This window comes from Lindgomyces ingoldianus, assembly GCF_010093535.1.
Source record: "Lindgomyces ingoldianus strain ATCC 200398 unplaced genomic scaffold BDR25scaffold_25, whole genome shotgun sequence".
Classification (NCBI taxonomy): domain Eukaryota; kingdom Fungi; phylum Ascomycota; class Dothideomycetes; order Pleosporales; family Lindgomycetaceae; genus Lindgomyces; species Lindgomyces ingoldianus.
The window spans coordinates 566292-588083 of record NW_022985186.1 but is presented as its reverse complement, the minus strand read 5'-3'; the positions used below and the strand labels follow the sequence as shown (position 1 = coordinate 588083).

Below are 21792 nucleotides of genomic sequence, written 5' to 3'. Positions count from 1 at the left end.
AATACATAGAACACAGGGTGTATCTTTATGCTATTAGGTAGGATTAATTAGTAAGTGTATAATAAAACTATATAAGCTACTATAAAGAGGCTAAGGTTCTTTTAATTAAGTTTCTTTAATTATTAGTTTATTTAAATATTTCTAGCATCTAGCTAGACCTTCTTGCTAGCTGCATACGCAGGGGCAAGAGTTTAAAATTAGTTTACGTACTTTTGTTAAAAAGCTTAAGCCTATGTAAGCTTTTTATAAATATATTTAGATATATTTTAAATTTTATTAATAAGTTTATTTATATTTATTACTTATATAAATTAATAAGTTAGTTAGGGAGTATTTAAAAGTAGTATTTATAGTTTGCTAAGAATAAAGATACTTATGTTAATTTAAATGTTATGTTATTAGCTTTAAACTATGCTATAGCTAACTATTTTACCTAGTTGTTCTACTAGTAGTTTATGTACACTTATAAAACTTATTTTATTACAGCATTTATGTTCTTAGTCTAGCTGTTAGTCTTTAAGTAAAAAGCTATAAATAGATAAAAGATAATTTAGAGCTATTTATAAAGTTTATTTTAGAAGGCTAAGACAAACTGTGTACCTTTATCTAATATAATTATATTAAGCAGGCTATAGTAAACTTATATGTATTAGTAGAATAACTAGGCTATAATAAAAGTAGTTATAAAGGAATATAGTATTAAGTGTTAATACTTAGTTAAGTAATTAACAACTACTATAATATTTATATACTTTTTAGATAAAGGTAGGTTTATAATAAAATTAATTAATATGTTTTTTTAAGCTTATTTAAAAATTAAAAGCAGTTTAAGTAGGCTATTATACCTTTTTTAAAAGGCTTTTACTTTACAGCAAGTATAGCAACATAATACATATTAGCGTACAGTATAGAACATGTGGGGCTAGTAGTACTCTCTCTGTAGTAGGTTAAGAGTCTTTTCTCTGCCTAGGTGTCCTCTAACAGGCAAGTTATATATAATTTAGAGTAGTTTAATTCTTAGTTTATTAGAATTAAAATTATAAGTTAGTTATAGTAATATAGCTTACTATTTTAATTTTTATAGTTAGCTAGTATTACCTTCTTTAACTAACTAGTGCTGTTTTAGAGTAGGTTTAAAGTTTCTTAGATAAATTTATTATTTAAATACTTATTAATAATAATTTAATTAATTATCTAATTAGTTTTATTTAAGTAAAAGTCTAAAAATAGCTTAAGTTAGAGTAGAGTTTAGTGTTAAGCCTTTTATGCTTTTTTCTAAGTAAAGATGTTTTAAGATTACTTTATAAAAGTATTTAGTTTTTCTTTATTTTAACTAGAATAATAAGTAATCTTAAAATTAAAATAAGATAAGTATTTAGACTAATAAGCTTATTAGTAGCTAAGTTATTTTATAGTTGTAAAGTACTATAAGTTCTTATAGTTAAATAAAACCTATATTAGATGCGCTACACTTTTTAGTTTAAGTTGCTATTATTTAAAGCAGTGTACTATAGTAAGTAATTTCTTATTATAGATTTTATAATTACCTTTTATAAAGCTTATTCTTTTTAAAAAGTATGTAATAGGCCTAATAGTCCTATCTAGCTTAGTCTAGAAAAAAACTCCTGCTACTATGTAGTTTAAGGCATTAGCTTCTACAAGTATTAGTAGTTTAAAGTTAAAGTAGTAGAGTATTAGAGCTTTAGTAAAAGCTTTTTTTAGCTAGTTAAAAAACTATTAGTAATTTAAGTTAAACTTAAATTAAATTTTTTTTTTAGTAAGTGTAATTATAAGGCTTACTTACTATAAAAAGTTATTAATAAATTATTAGTAGAAGTTAGTAAATCTTATAAAGGCTTAAACATCTTTTATATTTTTTAAGTATTACTAATCTAGCATAGTCTAAACCTTAACAGAGTTTATTTAGATGCTATTTATAAAGATTATATATTTTAAATATATAACCTTTAATTAGTAAAACTTACATTTATCTATGTTAAGTTATAGACCTACTTTTTCTATAGCTTTTAGCACTAGGCGTACATGCTGTTTATGCTCTAAAAGGCTATTACTATAGATTAGAATATTATTAATATACATAGTGCAGAACATGTCTAAGTAGAGTTAAAGTAAGTTATTTATAAAATATTAAAAAGTACTAGGCGTGTTAGCTAAGCTAAAGGACATTACTAGGTACTTAAATAGTCTATATTAGGTCTAAAATGCTGTTAGCTACTTATTACTTTTTACTATTTTTAGCTTATTAAAGGTAGTAATAATATCTAACTTTATAAAATACTTTACTTTACTTAGTTAGCTTAAGGTTTCTTATAAAAAAAAATTAAGTATTAGTTTTTAATAGTAATAGTGTTTAGTTCTTAGTAGTTAATATAAAATTAAAGCTTACTTTTAAGTTTCTTTATAAATAGTATAGGTAACACTACTAGTAAAAAGCTAGCTTAAATAAACTTTTTTTTTAAGTTTTTATTAAAGTATTTTTAAAGCACTTTTAATTTATTTAGCAACATTTTATATAGTAGCCTATAACTAAGTTATTTACTAAGCTTAAAAGTTATTTAGTAATTATATAAATGTTATATTAAAAGCTTATTAAACTTGTTTTAAAAGAAAATATGTAATAAGTTATAGTAGTCTTAAAAAACTATTATTTTTAAGTTAGTGCATTTTTAGAGAGCTAAAGCTTAGTCTATATTAGAAATTATAACTATATAGATTTTATAATTTAGTTGTTAAGCTAGAGTTATAAATAAAGTAGGTTTTATATAGCAGATGTCTATCTACTGTTTAAGTCCTAGTTTATGTTTAAATTAAGTAGGTAAAGATTTTTTAAAGGCTTTTTTTTTTTAAGTTTAAGCAGTTATTAAATTATTTTATATAGCTTATTTTAGTAAAAGGCCTAGCTTATTAGCCTTACTTAAGTAGTTCTTTTCTAAGTTATTAAAAAGTAGGTCTAAAAACCTTTTATATTAAGTGCTACTTAAGTGTTATTTAAGTGTAAGCATAAGCATACATTTTAGCATTAAAAAAAGTTAAAGTTTAGAACTTACTCTTAGTAATTAAAAGTAACTTTATGCTAATATAGCTATAGTTATTCTAGAATTAAGTTATAACATTCTATGTTTATTACATAGAGCTTAATCTACTTTTTATAGTATTAGTAGGTAATTATAATAGTTATAGTACAAAAAATAAAACTTTTTTTAAGTTATTTTTTATTAAATCTAGTTAGGTAAATTATTTAGGTAAGTAGTGTTAATTAAAGATTTAGTTTACACACTAGTTTTTTATTAATATAACCTACACTATTTACCTTTAAGTTAATAAAAGCTTATATTAGAGCTAATATAGTTTTTTATTATAAACATATAAAAATATTAACTTAGTACTTTTAGTTATTAGTAAAGAACTTAGCTTATAAGTTAGTAAAAATCTAGTGTTAAATTAGTTCTAAAAAGTAACTTAGCCCTAGAACAAGCCTTTTTATAGGCTTTTACTACTATAGCTGCAGCTATGTTAAAAGTAGTAAGAAAGATTAAAGCTTAAATATAAGTTAAAGCCCTTATAAAAATAAAATTAAAATAGTAAAAATTTTTAACAAGTGCTAGCAGCACTACTTATGTAAACTTAAGAAAAAAAAATAAAGTAGTTTTAAAAAATATAACTATACTTACTATACTTAAAGTATTAACTTTTTTTTTTATAATTTTTACACTTTTTAGAACTAATTAAAGCATAATTTAAATTAATTTTTATTATATTAAAGTTTTTATTTATAACTGTGCTAGTTTAGGGGCGTATTAGAGCTTATATAAAAAGGAACCTTATGTTATTATTATAAGTAGTAATTAAGTTTACATATGTGTTAAGGTTATTTAAAAGGGGTTTTTCTACTATAGCGCGTTACAGTTTAGTTAAGAGGGAGTTATATAAAGCTATAATTAGACTTATTTTATTTAGGCCTATATTAAATATAAGTTAGTAGAACTTAGTAAAGTGTAAAGTAAAGCTTTTTTTTTTTTATTATAAGGTGTTTAAGTAACTTAAAGCTATTAACTTTTTATTTAAGTTTTTATAAGTTACTTATAAAAACACTATAAATTAATCTAAGTTAATAATATTTTTATTTATTAGTAAGTTAATTAAAGCTGTTATATTATAGTTAAGTTAAAAGTTAGCATATAGTAACTAAAAGTGTTTAAAGGGGAATTAGTCTATGTTTTCTTTAAGTTTATATTAAAGCTTATATAAAAAGGAAAGTAAGTCTTTTTATTTTCTGTTAAACAGCAGGGGATTAAGAAGTTAGTTAGATTTTATTACTAGGTTAAAAAGGTTACAGGTTATAGGCAGCGTTAGATAGAAAAGAGTTAAGCTATCTCTAGACTTTTAAGTAAGCTTTAAAGCTAGTAAGTTCTTAGTTCCTACTACTATAACAAAAGTTAAGGCAGAAACAGACTACTTAATAACATAAAGCTATTTTTTAAAGTCCTTTTAAAAAGCTTTTAAGCTTATAATGTAGCAGCTTTCTTATAAAGTAAGCGCTTTTTAAAAGGCTTTTTAGCTTACTTTAATAGCTTAGAGTTATGCAAGTACTAAGCTTATTAGATTAAATTTAGAGGCTATTCTTAGCTAAAGTTTTAACACAATATAATGTTATAATTATGTATAAGTAAGGTTATAAAGCTTTACAGAGGTCTAGTTTAATTACTATGTAAGGTATTATAGTAGGTATAAGACGTTGTGTAAGAAATAAAAAAGTTTAAAAAGAAATTAGTAATTAAATACTTAGCTTAGAAGTCTAAGCGCTTTAAGTATAAATTAAGCCTATTCTAGGTTTAGTTAGTGTTAAAGCAGTTTATGCTTAAGTTTATGTTTGTGTTGTGTTGTGTTTGTGTCAGACGTGCACTAATAATACTCTAGTACGCGTCTAATACAGTTATGTCTGGGATCCGGGGAGGATACCGTGACACTACACTAATGTATTTCTAACAACACTACTTAGATGTGCTAAAAGAATATTAGTGTCAGATTGAAGCACTGTTTCTAGGCTTCCTGAGATGAATGATGGGTTTGGATATGATGTATGGGATGATGATTGATTGTATTGATTTATCGATCCTTTTTCTGCTCTACTCGTGTTGCTCGGCTTTTTGTTTTGCCGATCCGAGTCCCTCGCGCACTTGCCCTATGCGCGACCAGCTTGCAACATGCTGCAATTTGCTGCAAAATGCTGCAAAATGCTGTAACATGCTGCAAAATGCTGCAACATACTGTTCGAGCTTATTGCTCGTACTATGTAGCAGCTTTCGTCAAGCGTTCCTCCTGTCTTGACAGTAGGTGCGCATATCTGACAAGGGTACTCAGGGGTTGGATAGCTGTAACATAACCGTGACAGTAAGCTATTCTAAAGGCGCTGCAGACAATGCAATTTAACTAGGCAGAACACGCAAATGTGTAAGCAAAAAGTAGAAGTAGTCTCCAAATAATATTCAATGCTGTACTTGTAACGGCGCAGGCAAGACAATGGGTCCGAATGCGGTGGGAATCCACTCAGAGGCATATGGGAGTGCGTGGGGACTCTGAACCTGGGAATGCCATTGACACCTATAGGCCTTGTACGAAAGGATATCAGAAAACTACTGAGCTAGCTAAGGGGAGAGGTGCGACTAAATACATGAGGGAATAGGGGTAACTGCGGGGGACAGGGTCGAGTCATGGTCGGGGCCGATACGGGGACCCTTCGGATAGGATCCGAGCGACCCGAGATGGAACGATTCGTGAGAATCGTTACAGTACTGTACTATAAAATGCTAGAGCGGGTTGTTATAGGCTATAATAGAGTGCGTTGTGGTGTGACCTAAGCAAAAGTGAGCGACCCGGGTGTATTGTCACGATCGGCATGCTCAAGCTACAAGCAAGAGGTGGTGTAACCCAACTAGATTAAACTAAGGAGCAGAGGAGCTGCTCTGCGAGTTTAAATATACATGTGTGCCCTCGGCCAAGGCGCTACTCATTGCACGAAGGCGCTACTTGTTGCGCAAGCGAGGGAGCTTGAGTTGCAGAGCATGTGACGCGGTACGCGCCGTCACATGTATGAGCAACTCGCCCATGGTGTACGTTAAAATCTTCTGTAGAGCCGCAGACTTGTGAGATAAAGTACGGCAAGCATTGTGCTAAGCCTTGCGAGTACATTGCTTGATCTGACCACGTCACGTGACCAGGGTCGGTCCGTCCTTCCCCTGTGGGGGTTGGCCTTGGCGGTGTTCCCTGTGGCCCAACCAGACGGTCGTAACACCAACTTTCATAACACAAGAACCCTCCCGCACTGGCAAGATTAGCCGAAGGGCGTGGCGCAATACCTCGTACTCTAAAACGCTTCACTCTGCACCCTTCGATTGGATTCTTTCCTGGTTCTCCTTAGACACTCTCTCTGCATCACATTTCTCTCATTAGTGATCAAAGCGATCCTGTCGGCGACCAATTTTAAAATGAAGTTCGCTGCTTGGTTGCGCTCGAGAAATTGAGTTGGCAGACAACGGTTGAAATATGAGGCGCCTTCAGGCCCCCAAGTAACGGCTCAGACAACGGACTTTCATTTACGTTCAGGCCATTTGACCCCTGCGAACACTAGGCACTCTTCTTAAAGACGGGTCTGCTCGCCTTTCTCGAACTCTGGACACAGTGCTCCCCTCACAATGGCTGCAGTTCCTGCAACTCTGACCTTGGATCCGAATTCTGTCCCCTCTGCCACGAGATCCGCGTGGTGCAGTACTGAGCTCTCGACTTGTTCTACTGTGTGTGGAAGTGTGGGGGCTTCGACCAACACATGCAATGCCGTTAGTTCCCGATCACGCAATGGATGCGACAGTCAAAAGGTCATCAATTGCTAACGTCAACGCGCTCAGAACGACCTCAGCTACAGCTGCACTTGCGCAAATAGCATCACTCTCAGCCTAGAGGAGTACTCAAGTAGTCTACCAGCATTGATATGCCAAGAGCTCAAATCACAATGTATAGAAAGCCACCCCAATGATCTTTCGGGACAGCAGGCCTGTAGTTCGGCCTCTTGTGGGTCAAAATCTGCTGCTGCTCTGTACACGGGTTCCGCCACCCCTTCCGTGTCTTTCCCATCCACAAGCTCTCGGGCAACTTCCTCATTCTCATCGACTGCTCGACTGTCTACTGGCACATCGGACCTGGGCAGTGCCGCGCGAGCAACTACCGGCCCGACCGGCACTCCTAGCCCGGCTAGTACAAATGCACGTGTTTCGGGAACAGGAACTGCCAGCCCCAACGCGCACCCCGGGCTCTCTGGGGCTGCGAAGGCAGGAATAGCAGTTGGTGTTATACTTGTGGTATGTCTCGTAATCGGGGCGTTCCTCATTTGGTGGAGGAAACGCAATACACCTACTCCGGGAATAACGCTCGACCCTGAGGGTAAAGAAGTCGTGATGGGCGAGAACGGCATGATCCCGAAACCAGAGCTTGGTGGAAGCCAGGTGTACAAAGTCGGCGAACTTTCGGGGCAGGATAACGGAACTTCGCCGAGGGTTCACGAACTTCATAGCTCAATACCCGCCGTAGTTCCTTCCCAGGTCTCTAATACGTTCTCCAACGTACCTGCCGAAACACCCACTCAATCCCGGAAGTTCTCCAATAATCCCCATCACGAGCTACCAATTGCGCAGACACCTCCAGTACAATCTCCCGTTGGGAGCCAAGCCACACCCGACAGTCCACAGGTTAATATGCATATCCCCGAACCCAGAGCCGCTGCATCATCACCACCCTGGGTGAATGACCCTGAGGAGAATTTGTATCTTGCAGCTGCTCCGGTCCCGCGCCATGATCGTCCGCTCTCGGATGCGGAAATAACCGCCCTAGAAGAAGAAGAAAGGAGGATTGACGCCGAGATTGAGGAAGCGCGAAGAATAAAGGCGTTGCAGGATCAGAAGTTAGCAATTCAAAAACGGCTCAGAGAAGCTAAGAATGGCAAGTAACAGTCGTGTGGACAAGACTAAGGAGATGGCCGGGTCAAGCCCAAGCATGTTGAGACTCTATGGTTACCCTCAAGATTACTTTGCCCCAATCCCCCTGGACCGGACATAGATAGGATCCACACATTCCCCCTATCAAGGTCTATCGGACGCGAACGCCGAGGATGTCTGCGTACATCGTAATAGCCTCATACGAATGAAGATTTTCAATCCACGTCGCCGCATCTTTTGAGCCTATTCCTATACCCTCGCCAACCTTGGAATAACGAAGTAGACTAGAAATTCAACATGGATCTATCGATCAAAGAGACCGACACCGTGAGGAATGTAAGCCATTGGCCCATTGTACCAACTAAAATAACTATCTGGGCCTCAAGTCCCTTCCGGAGCTGATCGTGGATCGTTCGCACGTATTGAACATCGGTACATACAACCCAGCAATTTTCCAACACGGCGCGCAAGTGGCACGGCTTTTGACAGTCACAACACCTGCCTCTCCGGGCCCTTAGGTCAGCTTACGCTTAGAGGAAGAATGCGGACCCGTATGTGGGCGGCGCATGTGTGGCATATAACTTTATAGTAGGGTGTCACTGTGTGTAGGGACACTACAGTTTATTTTCTCCCGCTCCAGAATGGCTGCATCCTACGAGCTTATCTACTATGCTGGCGTTCCCAGATGTGGAAAACATGTCTGACTACTCCTCGAGGAAACTGGTGCCTCGTACAGCGACACAACATCACTTCCTCGCATGAAATGCCGAGAGATCGTGACAAAGACCGTCAACGGCGAGGGAGGAAACCCGCCCTACTTTGCCACACCTCTTCTGCGGCACAGTGACCTCCCCATCTCGCAGACCGGCAACATCTTTGTGTACCCTGGCTCCAAACTTGGTCTCGCAGTGTCAAAAGAGAATGACATCTGGGGGATCAACGCCCTCGCTCTTACTGCGCTCGACGGCCTAAGCGACGAAGTGCACAATTGCCACCACCCGATCAGTACTGCGTTGTACTATGAGGACTAAAACAAAGGAAAGTACAAGAGCCAGTACGGAATGGCTCGCGAGGCGTCTTTCTAGGCATCTTACCTATTGGGGAGGAGTACTCAAAGCAATTAATAGAGGCCCACGGTTGATGGGAGAAGAGTTCACCTATGCTGATCTAGTGTTGTTCCATGTAACCAGACCCGTTCCTAAGTCCATCCAACGCGGCGTCGCTTCCATCCAATACTCCGATTGCTGACTGGCCGTGGACTCAATTAGTGCATCGATGGAATTCGTTTGCTTTGCCCAACGCCATGAGGCAGGCTCAAGAATTAGGTGAACATTGGCGTTTGCTTGGCGATTCTCGCATGATCTAGTCTGACTTGCATTGTTCAGCCAACAGCTAACATCGCCGGTAGACTTATTGTATCAGCGTTGAGGGTGATTTTCACCACGACCTATTTCGATTCCTTGCGGGGCCGCGTGGAACGTCATCCCCGAAACCCGGGTCAATAGACATACCCCGACCCCAGCATCAGGCCTACCATCAAATTAAATTATGTCAGCTGAGGCTTGGAGGCCCATGCCCATGTGTGAAGTTCCTGGGCATCTCGGGAGAAGATTGCGCGAAGCGAGGGCAAGACCTCCCCACTTTAGGCTCTTTATTCGATTGCTGAGCCTGCTTTCGCCCGGCCTATCTCTCAATATATAAGCGGGTTGCTTTCTGAGCGAATTGAAAAGGCAACTGTACTGAAATGTCAGCATCCGCTACCAAGATCCACTTGCATCCTTCATTGTTACAATGTGACAACGTGACTCCAGTGGACTTAGACTGCGAAAACTTATACGATCCCAGCTCGTTCAAAATCATGATGCAGGTCTGCGGAAGTATCCAGAGACTGAGAATTACGAGCAACGCAGTGATGGGCACGGATGCTTGTGGTGCTCTGATGATGTGGTTATTCCTCCTCGGCTGTTGTTGCGAGACTGATCGCCGTGGGAAAATGCAAAGGATAACCAACATTGCAACGTGAACGGAATGATATTGCGACACTGGGAGGGACCTATGCGAGTGATCAGGGGTGGGTTAGGGCCACTCCGTATATACTACTGGAGTTCGTTGGAGTGAGCATGGGCGGATGTTTTGAGCGGCATGATTTCTAGCATTTTGGTTCATGGCCTTGAGATCTGGATCTGGAATTGGTAAAGTAGGCGGCGATTTACCCTGTGGCGAGGGTTCATTTGCTCCGGTCGATATATGTTTCTGCACGGACTCGCCTTCCAGGGCTAGTGAGCACTATCTAGCGATGTGGGTGGCATGCAGGTTAAAGTTTCGCGAGAAAAATACGAGGGATTCCCTCAAAGGAGTGGTTTGAAATCCCCCGGTAAGGCTACACAACATCTGCATGAATCCTGGTCAATCATATAGATTTACCGAGGACAACCCACCCACAACCATCGAAACAATAAACGCAAATATTGGAATGCCCAAACTAGATAGCCGTCTTATGTGAAGCTAGGGAGCTGCAAAATTGCCCAGCTTGTTGGCATGATGTTGTAGGGCTCGGCGAGATTATTTCTTCAGTTGGATTCTGCACATTGGGTCTGGATGCTTCATTGCACCGTCCATTATGTCGCCAACCCCCCGGAGAAACATGTCGCATTGGTCCTTAATGTTACATATACGATAGAGAGCTATGTATAAAAAGCGAGGGCCGCGAGCCTCTTGTCGTCATTAGTCCAGCTCCTGTACCAAGTCAGTCCCGAATATTCAAACGTGTCACCGATCCTTCATAATGCGCCTCGGCTTCGTGCTGCTTTCAATCGTGTCGGTAGTGTGTGCAGTCCCAGCAGTCTCCGCCGGCCTTGCTGTTGTCTCGAACAATTCCACGGACCTATTCTACCTGTGGTCAGTCGGTGACACCATAGGTAGCAGATATACAATTGTGCCTTCTGGTATGAATACTTTAAATATTAGATATGAAACAATCTGACATTAACAGGGGGTACCTACTACGAACCTCTGCATCGCGACTCTAAATCTGGAGGCATCGCGCTCAAAATGACAAAGACACCAAACGGACTTTTCGACGGATCACCGCAGCAGATATTCGCGTACAACCTTGATGGGAACACAACCTGGTACGACCTCAGTACTGTATTTGGGGAGCCCTTCAAGGGAAACCAGTTGGAGGTAATAAGCGACACGGGGGAGAGTATCATTTGGCCATCCGGCACACACCCAGGAGGGAGTCAAGTAAAGTCAACGAAAAGCACCGACAATATTTTTTTCTTTGTCCACTCTTCCAAATGATTACCGAAGACAGTCTTGCAGGGTGTGGTGTGAGGTGTGAGAGGTCACGGTCTGTGAATAGATGAAGCTGCATTTGGAATTCTGGCTGGGCAAATAATGTCTGGTAATGTGATCCAGGAGACCAGAAAATTTTGTGGTGAACCTGAGTAGCTTCAGTAGTCTCTGCATTCGCGGGAGAAGATGGTGGTTGCATCATATCACACGGGGATGGGTTGATGAACTGTTGTACGTGCGGACGACCGCCGAGCTGGAGGTTAAAACGATACCGGGGCCAAACTTGCAGCCTTACAAATTCACCGCGTGTAATCAATAGCTCTAAGAACTGCTTTAGGCATTCCTAGGTTGTTGTTAATATTACAGAGACTCTAGCATGGTTAGTAGTTGGCGTTGAGTATCCGATGACGAATTGACGCTTCCCGCACTGAGATAATTGGAATTGTCCTGCTCGTGATCTTGGCCTCAGTACCAGCCTTTTGGAGCTAGGAATTGTAGCTGATCCTTCCGAGCGAACCAATTTGGAATACTACAAACTAGATATATTACCCGAGCACATACCCGTATTCAACTCGTACGAGAGGAGATATATCAGTATCCCCGGAGTACAAATACACCCACGGAGAGTGTTAAAGACCCCCACAATTGAGGGCGCAAATCTTTTCTTGCCCACTACTTCGTTTGTTTTTTAACCTTAAGATGTGGAGATCTACGTTGCTTTCGACCCTGTTCTTGGCAGCAGTTTCGCTCGCCATCGAAATTCCCGCAGTGCCTACCTGGCCCACTTCAGGTCGTTGTACAGACAAGTCGCTAACAATACCAAGTTGGATCATTACAAAATACAAGGTTTCGGGCGGAACGACAACCTTCCAAATCGCAAACCGTGCGGCAGAAGTCGCTACGGACATTGGACACATAGAGTGTACGGCCGACAACAAATGTAGCGGATATGGAATTGACGAGCTTCGTGCTACTATCTCTACGGGTTCAGATGGACGGCGCATCGTTGGCGTGAGCCAATTATGGCAGTGTGGGGAAACGGGTGATAAGTACGGGAAGCTGCCGCTCTTCACCAATGTCCATAAACGCGACACTTGGGCTAACCAAACAATCAGGATTATTTTTATAGCTAATGGAACCACTGTCATCACTCAATGTTCAGGCAGTGACTGTGTGTCTCCTATCACGTATCTCGTCTATGGCACCCTTAGTCTTCCGGTACCACTTACGCCAACCCAGCCATCACCTCCGACAGGATACGGGGCTCCAGCATGCGCTAGCATTGGCAAAAGTCAATGGACTGTATCAGGAAGTACGCGAATATTCCATGGATGACAGGGAAGCTGGCTAACTTTCGGCTAGTTTCATTTCAGAACTATACCAAGGGCCAATGCAAGCAATGGTATGGCGAAGATCAATATTGTCTCGACAACAATGGAGGCACCTTCATAGCCAAAGGAGTGCATCTCAAACTCAATATCACAAATAATGCCATCAGCCATACGGTAGCTTGTATTTTCGAGCCCGGTTATTACGACCCGTATCCGCCAAGTACATTGCGTTGCGCAGGCGGAAAGTTCAATGAGATCACCCTGGACGTTACATGGACCGGTGTAGCACCTGATTTTGGTCTGAAGGTTGAAGAACTATGGTACTGTCTTGAGAATCCGGACACCAATGACAGCCCGTAAGTCCATGGTAACATCACCATCTGTGCTACGCTCATGACTCATAATATTATCATACAGATCAGTACTTGTTGCATCGGGGAACGCGTCTTTTACACTTAACTGCGAAACACATACGGGCATTACTGGGACGGCGAATGACATTGTGACTCTCTGCACGGATTCAGTGGGGTCCCATGCTATAGATGGAATCCAAGTCGCCAGACAAACACTTCCTCCCTTCTCCCTCGTTACGGCCTATCCTGTGCACGGCGGCTGCACTTTCGATAGTGTCGCGAATCCGACATTTTACTACCGGGGCATGTACTTCGAGACTTCTTTCCCAGCCGAAAACAAAAACAATGTTACCCTCCAACGATTCACTGCTGGACTCACTGGCCCAGGCTTCGCAGACTTCTTCTTCTATGAGTATAAAATAATTTCCGGGTCGGGCGTTGACGCTGTGTATGTGAAATGTCAGGCCGGAGTTAACATCTGTTGCACGCGCTAACGATATTTAGGCACTCATGCACTGTCTACTACGATGGAAAACCGAAAGAACAACACTGGCTCTGTACTTATCAGTTCAACCCACACACAAAGACCATAAATCAGGTGAAAGTCTGGGAGTGTAGGGACAAGAATGGGACAAACCCGTACGCGGCTTACCATCTCCTGACCGATTATTTATGCACACTAACCTCGTGAAGCCTTTTCTTTGAGGGCTCCGGTTCATTTGACTGGAGCATTGACCCCTACTCGCACTGCACAGACCAGAGCAACTACAAGTCATGTTACTGGACCGACAGCCTTGCTAATTCGCAGCCGGGAATTCCGTATAGCATTCCCAAAGTCACGGTTAGTCTGGTCAACAACCAACCACCGGATTACGGGTGGCCACCATCCGTCGCAATGTTGGAAATGCCTTCTCCGGTAACCGAGAGAGTAAATGGGAAGTGGCAGAGGATCAACCCATGAGTGTGGAGTTTATTAAGTCCTTCGGCTCTATTTGTTACCCATGAGTTGAAGCGAAAAGGCATTGGAGACCGGGCAAGCATTCCATCTGTTGTTAACAGGATAGGAACGTTATCTCCACAATTCTTGCTGCTGATACCAGTCCTGAGTCCCCGCTTCGCATCAAAGGCGAACTCGAGTGAATTTCTCAACGTGCGGTGCAAATAACCTCCACAGAGCATGCTAAACAATAGTCTGAATTCGGACAAGAAGACTGTTTTGTCTCATCTCATCGTGTCAACTGAGAGAGCATCAACCAACACCTTGTCAAGGTCTGTATTAAAGTAGATTCACTCAAGCCCATCAGGCGAGATTCAAACGCCCGTAATCTCTGTCCGGGGGCTTCCTCTTCGGGTTTAGTGCAGTCCTTGCGTTTACCCCATCGGGCATCGTTCCTCCCTCCATCAACCCGCCGCTTTTAACGTCTATAAAATGCTTGTCCTCATGTCGCTAGGCTTCCTCCTTATCTCTTTCCCTTAATGCTCTAACCTAAACCCTAGCGCCTCTGCTAAGCAGTCGACGCCCTTTCTACGCCTTACCTACCTCCTCTATCTTATCTCTGTCTACTAATTAAAAACTTGCTCTCTAACTAGCTAACATGCTACGTAGCCTTCCTAGTTTCTGCCTTAACGTTCTTTTTACTACAGCTGGCTATAATACTATTCGTATAACTGTTGCATTGCCAAAAGATCGACCTTCTAGCTAGCACAGCAGAAGGATATATATACGCAGATAATTGTATGTGAAAATATCTTTAGTACAACTTATTTTACAAGCAAGCAGTCTACACAAGCAAATAGTCTACTCTAACTAAATTTTAGTACTTAAATTATATTTTACTTTATAACACGTAACGCAGTAGATTACTAAGCTAGCTACTTTTTCTTAGCATGACTAACTTATGTTGTAGAACACTAGATTATGTAAGGCCGAGATGGTCCTTACGCGCGACAGGTATATATACTATTCTGTACGCAGAATCAACTGTTGCTTGATTATTCGCATCTTTTAAGTTGTATTAGCGTAGTGGTATAGAGCTCCTTTCTTATATAATAATCAACCAACGGTTGGTTCTGTGTACAGAATTATATATACCTGTCGCGCGTAAGGACTATCTTAACCTGATAGATTAATTACTATTAAATAAAAAGCTAGTATATATTATACCTAGTTTATAGTTTCTATCGTCTTACACACTTAGCTACATATTTTTTAACTATTTATATAATTAGCTCTCTTTAATCTCTAAAGCGCTTTAGTAGCTTTAGTAGCCTTAGCAGCTATTTATACTAGTCTTTACTATACTTTATACTAAATTTGCTTTTGTTTATATAATTTTTACTTAGCTAGTATTTTTGCTTACTTTTTAAGCGTAGAAATATAAGAGCTTGTAAGTATATTTTAGTATAGTATTAATTAGCTTTCTTAATAAGCTTTAATTAGGTTGTAAATTTAAAAGTATTACTTAAAGAGTTTATAGTATAGAGAGTTTTTATATAGTGTATAGTTGTATTTTAAAGCGTTTAAGCACTGCGTATATTAAAAAACAACTACCTCTAAGGTTTTAAAAGCTTTTTAATAGTTGTTATATATAAATATATTAAAAATAAGCTTTTTAAGGCTAGTAAACAGCTTTTTTAAAAAGTAAAATTATTAACTTTATAGTATAAATGCTTTAAATAACAGTAACGTACTTTTAATTACTTAGCTATATAAGATTAAGCCTTTAATATCTTTTTAATGTTATAATAGCTTTTATAAACTAAATTATACTTCTCTACAAGTTAGTTTTATTAATGTTATATATTATTATTATTTTAAACACTATACTTAATTATTATGTTTTACACTATTATAAACTATATGCTAATAAGTTTAAATTTTTCAGCTATATTCTTAAATAATGTAGTTTTTTACTTAATTAATCGCTATTTTAAGTATATATATAGAGAGATATATATATATATTAAATTCGAAAGCTAATTTTCTATTTATTAGCCTTTTTCTATACATAGTTAGTAGTTTATTTATTATATTTACTACTTTACTTAGCTAAAAAAAGAATCCTTATAAATTAAAGTTAAAAATATATTAAATAATTATTTACTTTTTAGCTATAGTAAGCTTTTTATAGCTTAGTTATCTTTCTTATTAAAATAAAATAAAATTTTATTAATTAAGATTACTTTAAAGTTAAACATTAAAAGCTTCGATAGTGCGTTATAAGCTTTTAAATTAGCTAGAATTATATACTTATTAAGTAAAATCTATTTTACTTTCTTATTAAGTTAGTTTTACATTACGTTGTTAAGCTATCTTATGTTAATAAAAGAGTTAGAAAAAGTAGCTAGCTTAGTAATCTACTACGTTACTTTGTAATATTTAATTTCTTTAGATTAGTTAATGTCTGTAGACAGCAGCATTACAGTTAGGATACAAGCTATCGTGCGAGAGAGGATCACGTGGTGCTCGTGCGCGAACATGTAAATATTTATTCTCCTTTCCATCTGTACAAGGATGAGACAAGCAAGAACCTAATGTTATTGCCTATCTTAACTACCTATACGCTGTGCATACTGTATAATACTCTTACTCTTGCTACTTAAGTGCTTAACCTATAAGCAATTAGCTAAAAGAGCCTCTTAAACAGTTAATTTTTATAAGTTAGAGTAGAGTACTTAGTATATTAACCTTTAGATTATATTATTAAGCGTCTAGTTTATCTTTTAAAGCTACCTCTTTGCTCTAGCGTCTTAGTTAGATAGGGAGCAGGATTCTTTAAATCTGTTTAACTCTTATAGAAGCATAATCTAGAAATTATTGCGCACCTTACTCCCGGCCCTGATTGTTCACAGCTTCGCCTTGATAAGTTCGCTCCCCCGCTAGCGCTGTTTACTAGTCTACACGGGATTGGTGCGCCAGTGGGCGATTATAAGATTGTTCTTATGGTAGTTACTCACACACCAACCTTGACCGAGCCTTAGCACCCTCTTTGGTTAACTAGCTAGTCGTTTTTACTGCTTTACTAAGCGCTTTGTTACCCGGCTCAACTTCCGCTCAGCCTCTGCTCAGGCTGCACAGCCGCAGCTCAAAGGAGTCTTTCTCGGCTCAACCCCGCAGCTGCTCAGTTCCGTTTTTAGGCTGGCGGCGATTTGTCAGCTCGTCACGTGGATTATGCGCTAAGGAGAATTTTTTTCCAACCTTCATCATTCTTCAAATTCGCGTCTGGCATGATGCGACACCATCGCGTGCCTCAAATACTGAGGCATGCTCCTGAGCCTCTCATCACTCCAAAGGTACAGTCCTCCCCGCTACCTCATACCTCAACTCCTGCACAACTATTATGATGAATTTTCCAAAGAGAAATTATCGCGGCTTATGACACTCTTCAATGGGTGGTTGATTAGCAATTACAAATACGCAACTTCTGATATGTGTTGTCATTCTATCCTGGCGTTTGAACATTTCAACGCATTCATTGCTGACGTTATATCAGATGCGGACATAGCTAAACTAGCCGACTCCCATTGTCTATAACACGTCTCGCCGCCGCATCAGCTCTGCATCAGCTCTTCCTTCGTGTCCAATACCCTTCACCCCCGCTAGGTGTAATCCAGCGCACAATACAGGAATGATTCGGCATGCGTCGGTGCTGCACGATATCTACCCGTGAAAGAACGCCCGGGTGATGATGCACCCAGGGTGCTATAAGAGAAGCGTTCATACTTGTGGAGTGCTTATAGCCAGGCGAATGTTCGCATGACTGCATGGAGATTCATATTCTGGTAGCCTCGACGGTGACCGAACACGCTACCGCAGATTCAGACTGATGGAGCTAGGACCATGTATGGGCGCTGGAGAGAAATAACTTCGTTCTGCCACATTGTCTTTGAGCATAAGTAAGACGTTGCACGGTCCGTCATAACGAGGCTTTCTCGCGTACTATCGGTGAACCAGTCGATAAGTCATACCTACGGCTAGCTCTGAAGAGCCCTCGACAACTTTTTGTGGCCACTCAAGTGGCACATAACTCTTCTTTGCTCTTCAAGTATTTAAACGGCGAGATTCATTGGGTTCAAGGTAGGCATGTATTATACAACACTCAATTGAACATGGCCGTGATACACAAAATCTCCCATAGAGCTTGCCTGCTTTAATGCTGTCATCCTGGTACCCTCGTGATATCTTCCTTGTTCCTGTGCCTATATCCTCTCTATTCGTTTGCCTTGACTCCTCTCTGCGGCTGGCTCAAGCAAAGCAGCAATTCAAACCAAGATGGATGCTCAACAACTTCTTCAATTCTGACACGATAGCTACGCCTCTGCAAATGAGCGGCAAGCTGACCAGCACTGCTCGCATCACCTCCGAGGTCGAACAGAGACTCTGTGGAGTTGTCGCAGGGTATTTCTTGTGTAGACAAAACATCGCACCACGCCGCGCCGAGAGCGGTTCTCAAATCTGCCGAGCATTTTGCCAGAGTTGTCAATTGCTCACTGGTAGGCGACACACTGCTGCGCTTCTCCTCTGGCAGTGGCAGCAAGGCCAACATATCATAGGTCTCCCTCGGCGCCATGGGCGCCATGAGCTTGGCACCCATCTTTGTGTATAACCTAGTGATGCTCTCGCTTAGATCTGATGCCATTCTCTCCGCTAGTGCCTGCGGAACGACTTGATCCTTGAAACTGAGGAGGATCTCCATACCATCTTCTCCCGGCGTAGAGATGACATATACCTGAACATCGTCAACATCACCTGTAGATAAGTCGGCACTATCGAAGTCCACAGTCCTTCCTCGCAGACTGCGATGTTCGAAGTTCTGATGGATGATCACGGAGCTGAAGAACGACCACTTGATCCAGTTAGTGCAATTGCGAATGATGCTCTGACCGCCCATGCTCTTGAAGGGCGTGCTGGCTAGCTGTTGAGCAGCTACAGCTGTGAGGAGATCTCTTGCTGTCCAATTCTGCTCAAAGATGATGCGATACGGTATGATATTGATGCATGCACCAAAGACGTCTTGGCTGCCTGCTTGGCTGCGACCATGGACGAGACTGCCAAAGACAATATCATTAGTCGCCAAGTGCCTGGCGAGGACGTATGCCCAGGCTGCTTTGAGCACGTTGGCGAAAGTGAAGTCCTCCGAGTTGATCATGGCGGTCGGCAGTGTCTTGACCACTTCCGGGCCGGTACCATATCCGAGTTGAAAGGTAGTGTGATGCTTGAGCTCTCTTCGGCTGCTGCCCTTGAGCAGCTTGCTCCAATACTGTGACATCTTCTCTCTGTCGAGGAGTGATAGACTGTATAGGTGGTGCGCAAATGAAGGTATTGCACAGCGTTCCCAACCGTACGTACTACGACTCGTAGATACGTGAACGTAGCAGTCACGTGAGCCGTTGAAACGTAGGAGGAGTGTGAGCCGTAACGTACGTAGGAGCCAGCTCCCATTACGGACCGTAATACGTCTTAGAGAGACAATATTTCCTAGTAATATAAGGTCTTATTAGACAGCTATAGGGACGCGTTAGAAGGGTGTTTAAAGTTATGTTTTTAGAGTAATAATTAAGTAAAAACTCTGTAGTTTGTACAACAATTAAGGAGCTAGTAGAGGAGGAGATTAAGGTGTAAGATCCTATAATTTTAGTTAAGAATTATAATTACCTATAAACTTACTTATTATAAGCTAGATATCCTAGTTCCTTTAGTGTAGTAGGCGTACAGCCTTATCCTAAGGATCCTTTTAAGCTAGCTTTTTCTACTAAACTAGGGTTACTTATTACGCTAGTTCTTGTTAACTTGCCTAATTAAGGTTCTTATTATTAGAGTTCTTAGTTTTTTTTTGTAATAGCACGCTATTTAATAGTCTCTTAGCCCTTATAAAGAAGTACCTAGACAACCCTGCTTTTAATAATAAGGTATTATTTACTATTAAGTAGGACAACATCTAGATAAGAAATAGAAAGTTAAGGCTAGAAAAGCTTAGATACTAAGTAAAGCATAAAAGCTAATTATATAGTAATTATTAGTTATTCTAGATATAGCTTTATAAAGCTAATTTAGTGTATAATAATAAGAGAGACACCTCTAGGATAAAGTTATAGCTTTGTAGAAAGTGCTACACTAAAGGTAATTATAGAGAGGTAAAAAAAGTTAATAGTTACACTTATATTATCTACTACCTTAGAAAGAAGCACTAGATAGATATTAGTAGAGAAAGTAAAAGCACTCTTTTACTTAATAGGCTAAGAATTTTTTTAAGTTTATTTAAAGTAGCTTATAAGGTTATAAGCTTGTTATATATTATCTTTTATAGTATTTAGTAAAAGAAAGCTTTACAAGTAGTAGTTATTAACTAGGTAATACTTTATAATATTTTTTTTTATACAGCATTATTAGTAAAACTTTAGAGTATTATTACTTAGAATAAAGCTAATCTTCTTGCTGCCTTTTTAGCGTCTAATACTACATATTTGTCCTACATGCAGTAGGGATATACATAGCAGAAGCAGAAGATTTAAATAATGCTAAGAATAGCCTAAAGTAAAATTATATTAAGCATTAATATATAGACTTCTCTAAACTACTTTTTCTTCTTAAGTGTAGTGTTACACTTTATTAGTAAGTGTACTTTAGCTTATTAGTTTAGCGTCTTAGCATCTTTTATTAAACTAAACACTAACTAATAATACTGTGTAGATGTTAACTACTAACACTATAACATCTTAATTAGCTTTTGCAACCTGTATAGCAACTATACTAAAGTAAATTAAGCGCTAGAGATTATTAAAGTTGTTAATAACTTTAAAATTATGTTAAAATTTTATTATTTAGTAGCTAATAATGTGTTAAATAATAATAATAAGACTATCTCTGCTCTTACCTAACATCTTAATATGCCCCTTACCTCTAAGTACTGTATACGCTGCGCTGGCTATATAATCTAGCTAGTAGTAAAAGTAGTTATTTATAGTAAAAAAATAAGCGCTTTTAAAGCAGAGCTTGCCTAAGCAGCTTTTTAGAAATAATTTAACCTTTATTGCTGCTATAAAGTTATTAAAAAACTTTATAATTTTATAAATATAGTGCTAGCATTATATAAATAATAAAAGGCCTTTATAACTTTTTAGGCTGCTTTTAATAATAATAACCCTTTTTAGAGCTTTAGAATGCTTAATTTTATATAAGATAGTAGTGTACACTAGCACAGCATTTATCTTATGCTTCTTTGCTGTTTTAAGCTTAAGAACACTATTACTAAGTTTATATATAAGTAAAGAAGCACTAATAATAACTTTATAAACTTTACTATTTCTAGTAACTCTGCTTTTACTAAGGTTATTACTAAAAATAAATAAAAGAAAGTTAATTACTTTTATAAGTTTTTTAAAGTCTTTTACTTTATAATAAAACGCTTTAAGAGTAACAGCTTTTATAGCTCTTTCTAGATATCTATTATTAACTTACAACACCTTTATACTAAGCTTCTATATATAGGCAATAAACTTAAGGGTAAGAGTAATAATTACTACTTTAAATCTAGCATAGCATTTAGCATAAAGAAGTTACTTATATACTAAAAAAAGTTTATTATTAAGCTACCTATATTTTATTACTATATAGTAATAATTTTAAACTCTTAACTTTATCTTATTTAGTTTAAAGACTACTAAAGAAAGCACCTTACATAGCATAAAAAAGCTAAGGCTTTAATAAAAGCTATTTTTTAAAAGTATATTAATGTAAAGGCTAAGGCTAAAGCTAATAATAATAATATTACTTAAAAGCCTACGCAACATAAGTTACCTAGTAGT

At 38.6% G+C, this 21792-nt stretch overlaps 5 protein-coding genes across 5 annotated transcripts; 3 read left to right on the top strand and 2 right to left on the bottom strand.

Moving 5' to 3' along the window:
* Window positions 1–5114: 5114 nt before the first annotated feature.
* BDR25DRAFT_305046 (uncharacterized protein) lies at window positions 5115–5598 on the bottom strand. The gene is made up of 2 exons (XM_033690340.1): window positions 5522–5598; window positions 5115–5353 (listed from the first exon to the last, which is right to left on the bottom strand). Exons 1-2 carry the CDS (start codon window positions 5576–5578, stop codon window positions 5204–5206), a joined length of 207 nt encoding a protein of 68 aa, XP_033545204.1. The 5' UTR covers window positions 5579–5598; the 3' UTR covers window positions 5115–5203.
* An 817-nt stretch (window positions 5599–6415) lies between these two features.
* On the top strand, window positions 6416–8248 carry BDR25DRAFT_373431 (uncharacterized protein). Its single transcript, XM_033697284.1, has 2 exons — window positions 6416–6822; window positions 7036–8248. Exons 1-2 carry the CDS (start codon window positions 6714–6716, stop codon window positions 8016–8018), a joined length of 1092 nt encoding a protein of 363 aa, XP_033545203.1. The 5' UTR covers window positions 6416–6713; the 3' UTR covers window positions 8019–8248.
* A 2371-nt stretch (window positions 8249–10619) lies between these two features.
* BDR25DRAFT_56713 (putative BYS1 domain protein) lies at window positions 10620–11678 on the top strand. The gene is made up of 2 exons (XM_033698755.1): window positions 10620–10951; window positions 10999–11678. The coding sequence occupies exons 1-2, from the start codon at window positions 10792–10794 to the stop codon at window positions 11307–11309; spliced, it is 471 nt and encodes a 156-aa protein (XP_033545202.1). The 5' UTR covers window positions 10620–10791; the 3' UTR covers window positions 11310–11678.
* Window positions 11679–11955: 277 nt separating this feature from the next.
* On the top strand, window positions 11956–13948 carry BDR25DRAFT_373427 (uncharacterized protein; the record flags this gene model as incomplete). The annotated part of the gene is made up of 5 exons (XM_033697283.1): window positions 11956–12615; window positions 12666–12990; window positions 13052–13435; window positions 13492–13626; window positions 13681–13948. Exons 1-5 carry the CDS (start codon window positions 12003–12005, stop codon window positions 13946–13948), a joined length of 1725 nt encoding a protein of 574 aa, XP_033545201.1. The 5' UTR covers window positions 11956–12002.
* Window positions 13949–18197: 4249 nt separating this feature from the next.
* BDR25DRAFT_373424 (CoA-dependent acyltransferase) lies at window positions 18198–19288 on the bottom strand (the record flags this gene model as incomplete). Its single annotated transcript, XM_033697282.1, has 1 exon — window positions 18198–19288. The coding sequence occupies exon 1, from the start codon at window positions 19254–19256 to the stop codon at window positions 18198–18200; it is 1059 nt and encodes a 352-aa protein (XP_033545200.1). The 5' UTR covers window positions 19257–19288.
* Between the last annotated feature and the right edge of the window lie 2504 nt (window positions 19289–21792).

Coding starts and splice junctions, on each gene's coding strand:
- BDR25DRAFT_56713 (XM_033698755.1), top strand. CDS start 10,792: ATGCGCCTCGGCTTCGTGCTGCTTTCAATCGTGTCGGTAGTGTGTGCA. Junction 10,952..10,998: donor ATATACAATTGTGCCTTCTG/GTATGAATACTT, acceptor TGACATTAACAG/GGGGTACCTACTACGAACCT.
- BDR25DRAFT_373431 (XM_033697284.1), top strand. CDS start 6,714: ATGGCTGCAGTTCCTGCAACTCTGACCTTGGATCCGAATTCTGTCCCC. Junction 6,823..7,035: donor TTGTTCTACTGTGTGTGGAA/GTGTGGGGGCTT, acceptor CACAATGTATAG/AAAGCCACCCCAATGATCTT.
- BDR25DRAFT_305046 (XM_033690340.1), bottom strand. CDS start 5,578: ATGCCTCTGAGTGGATTCCCACCGCATTCGGACCCATTGTCTTGCCTG. Junction 5,354..5,521: donor TGTCTTGCCTGCGCCGTTAC/AAGTACAGCATT, acceptor ATATGCGCACCT/ACTGTCAAGACAGGAGGAAC.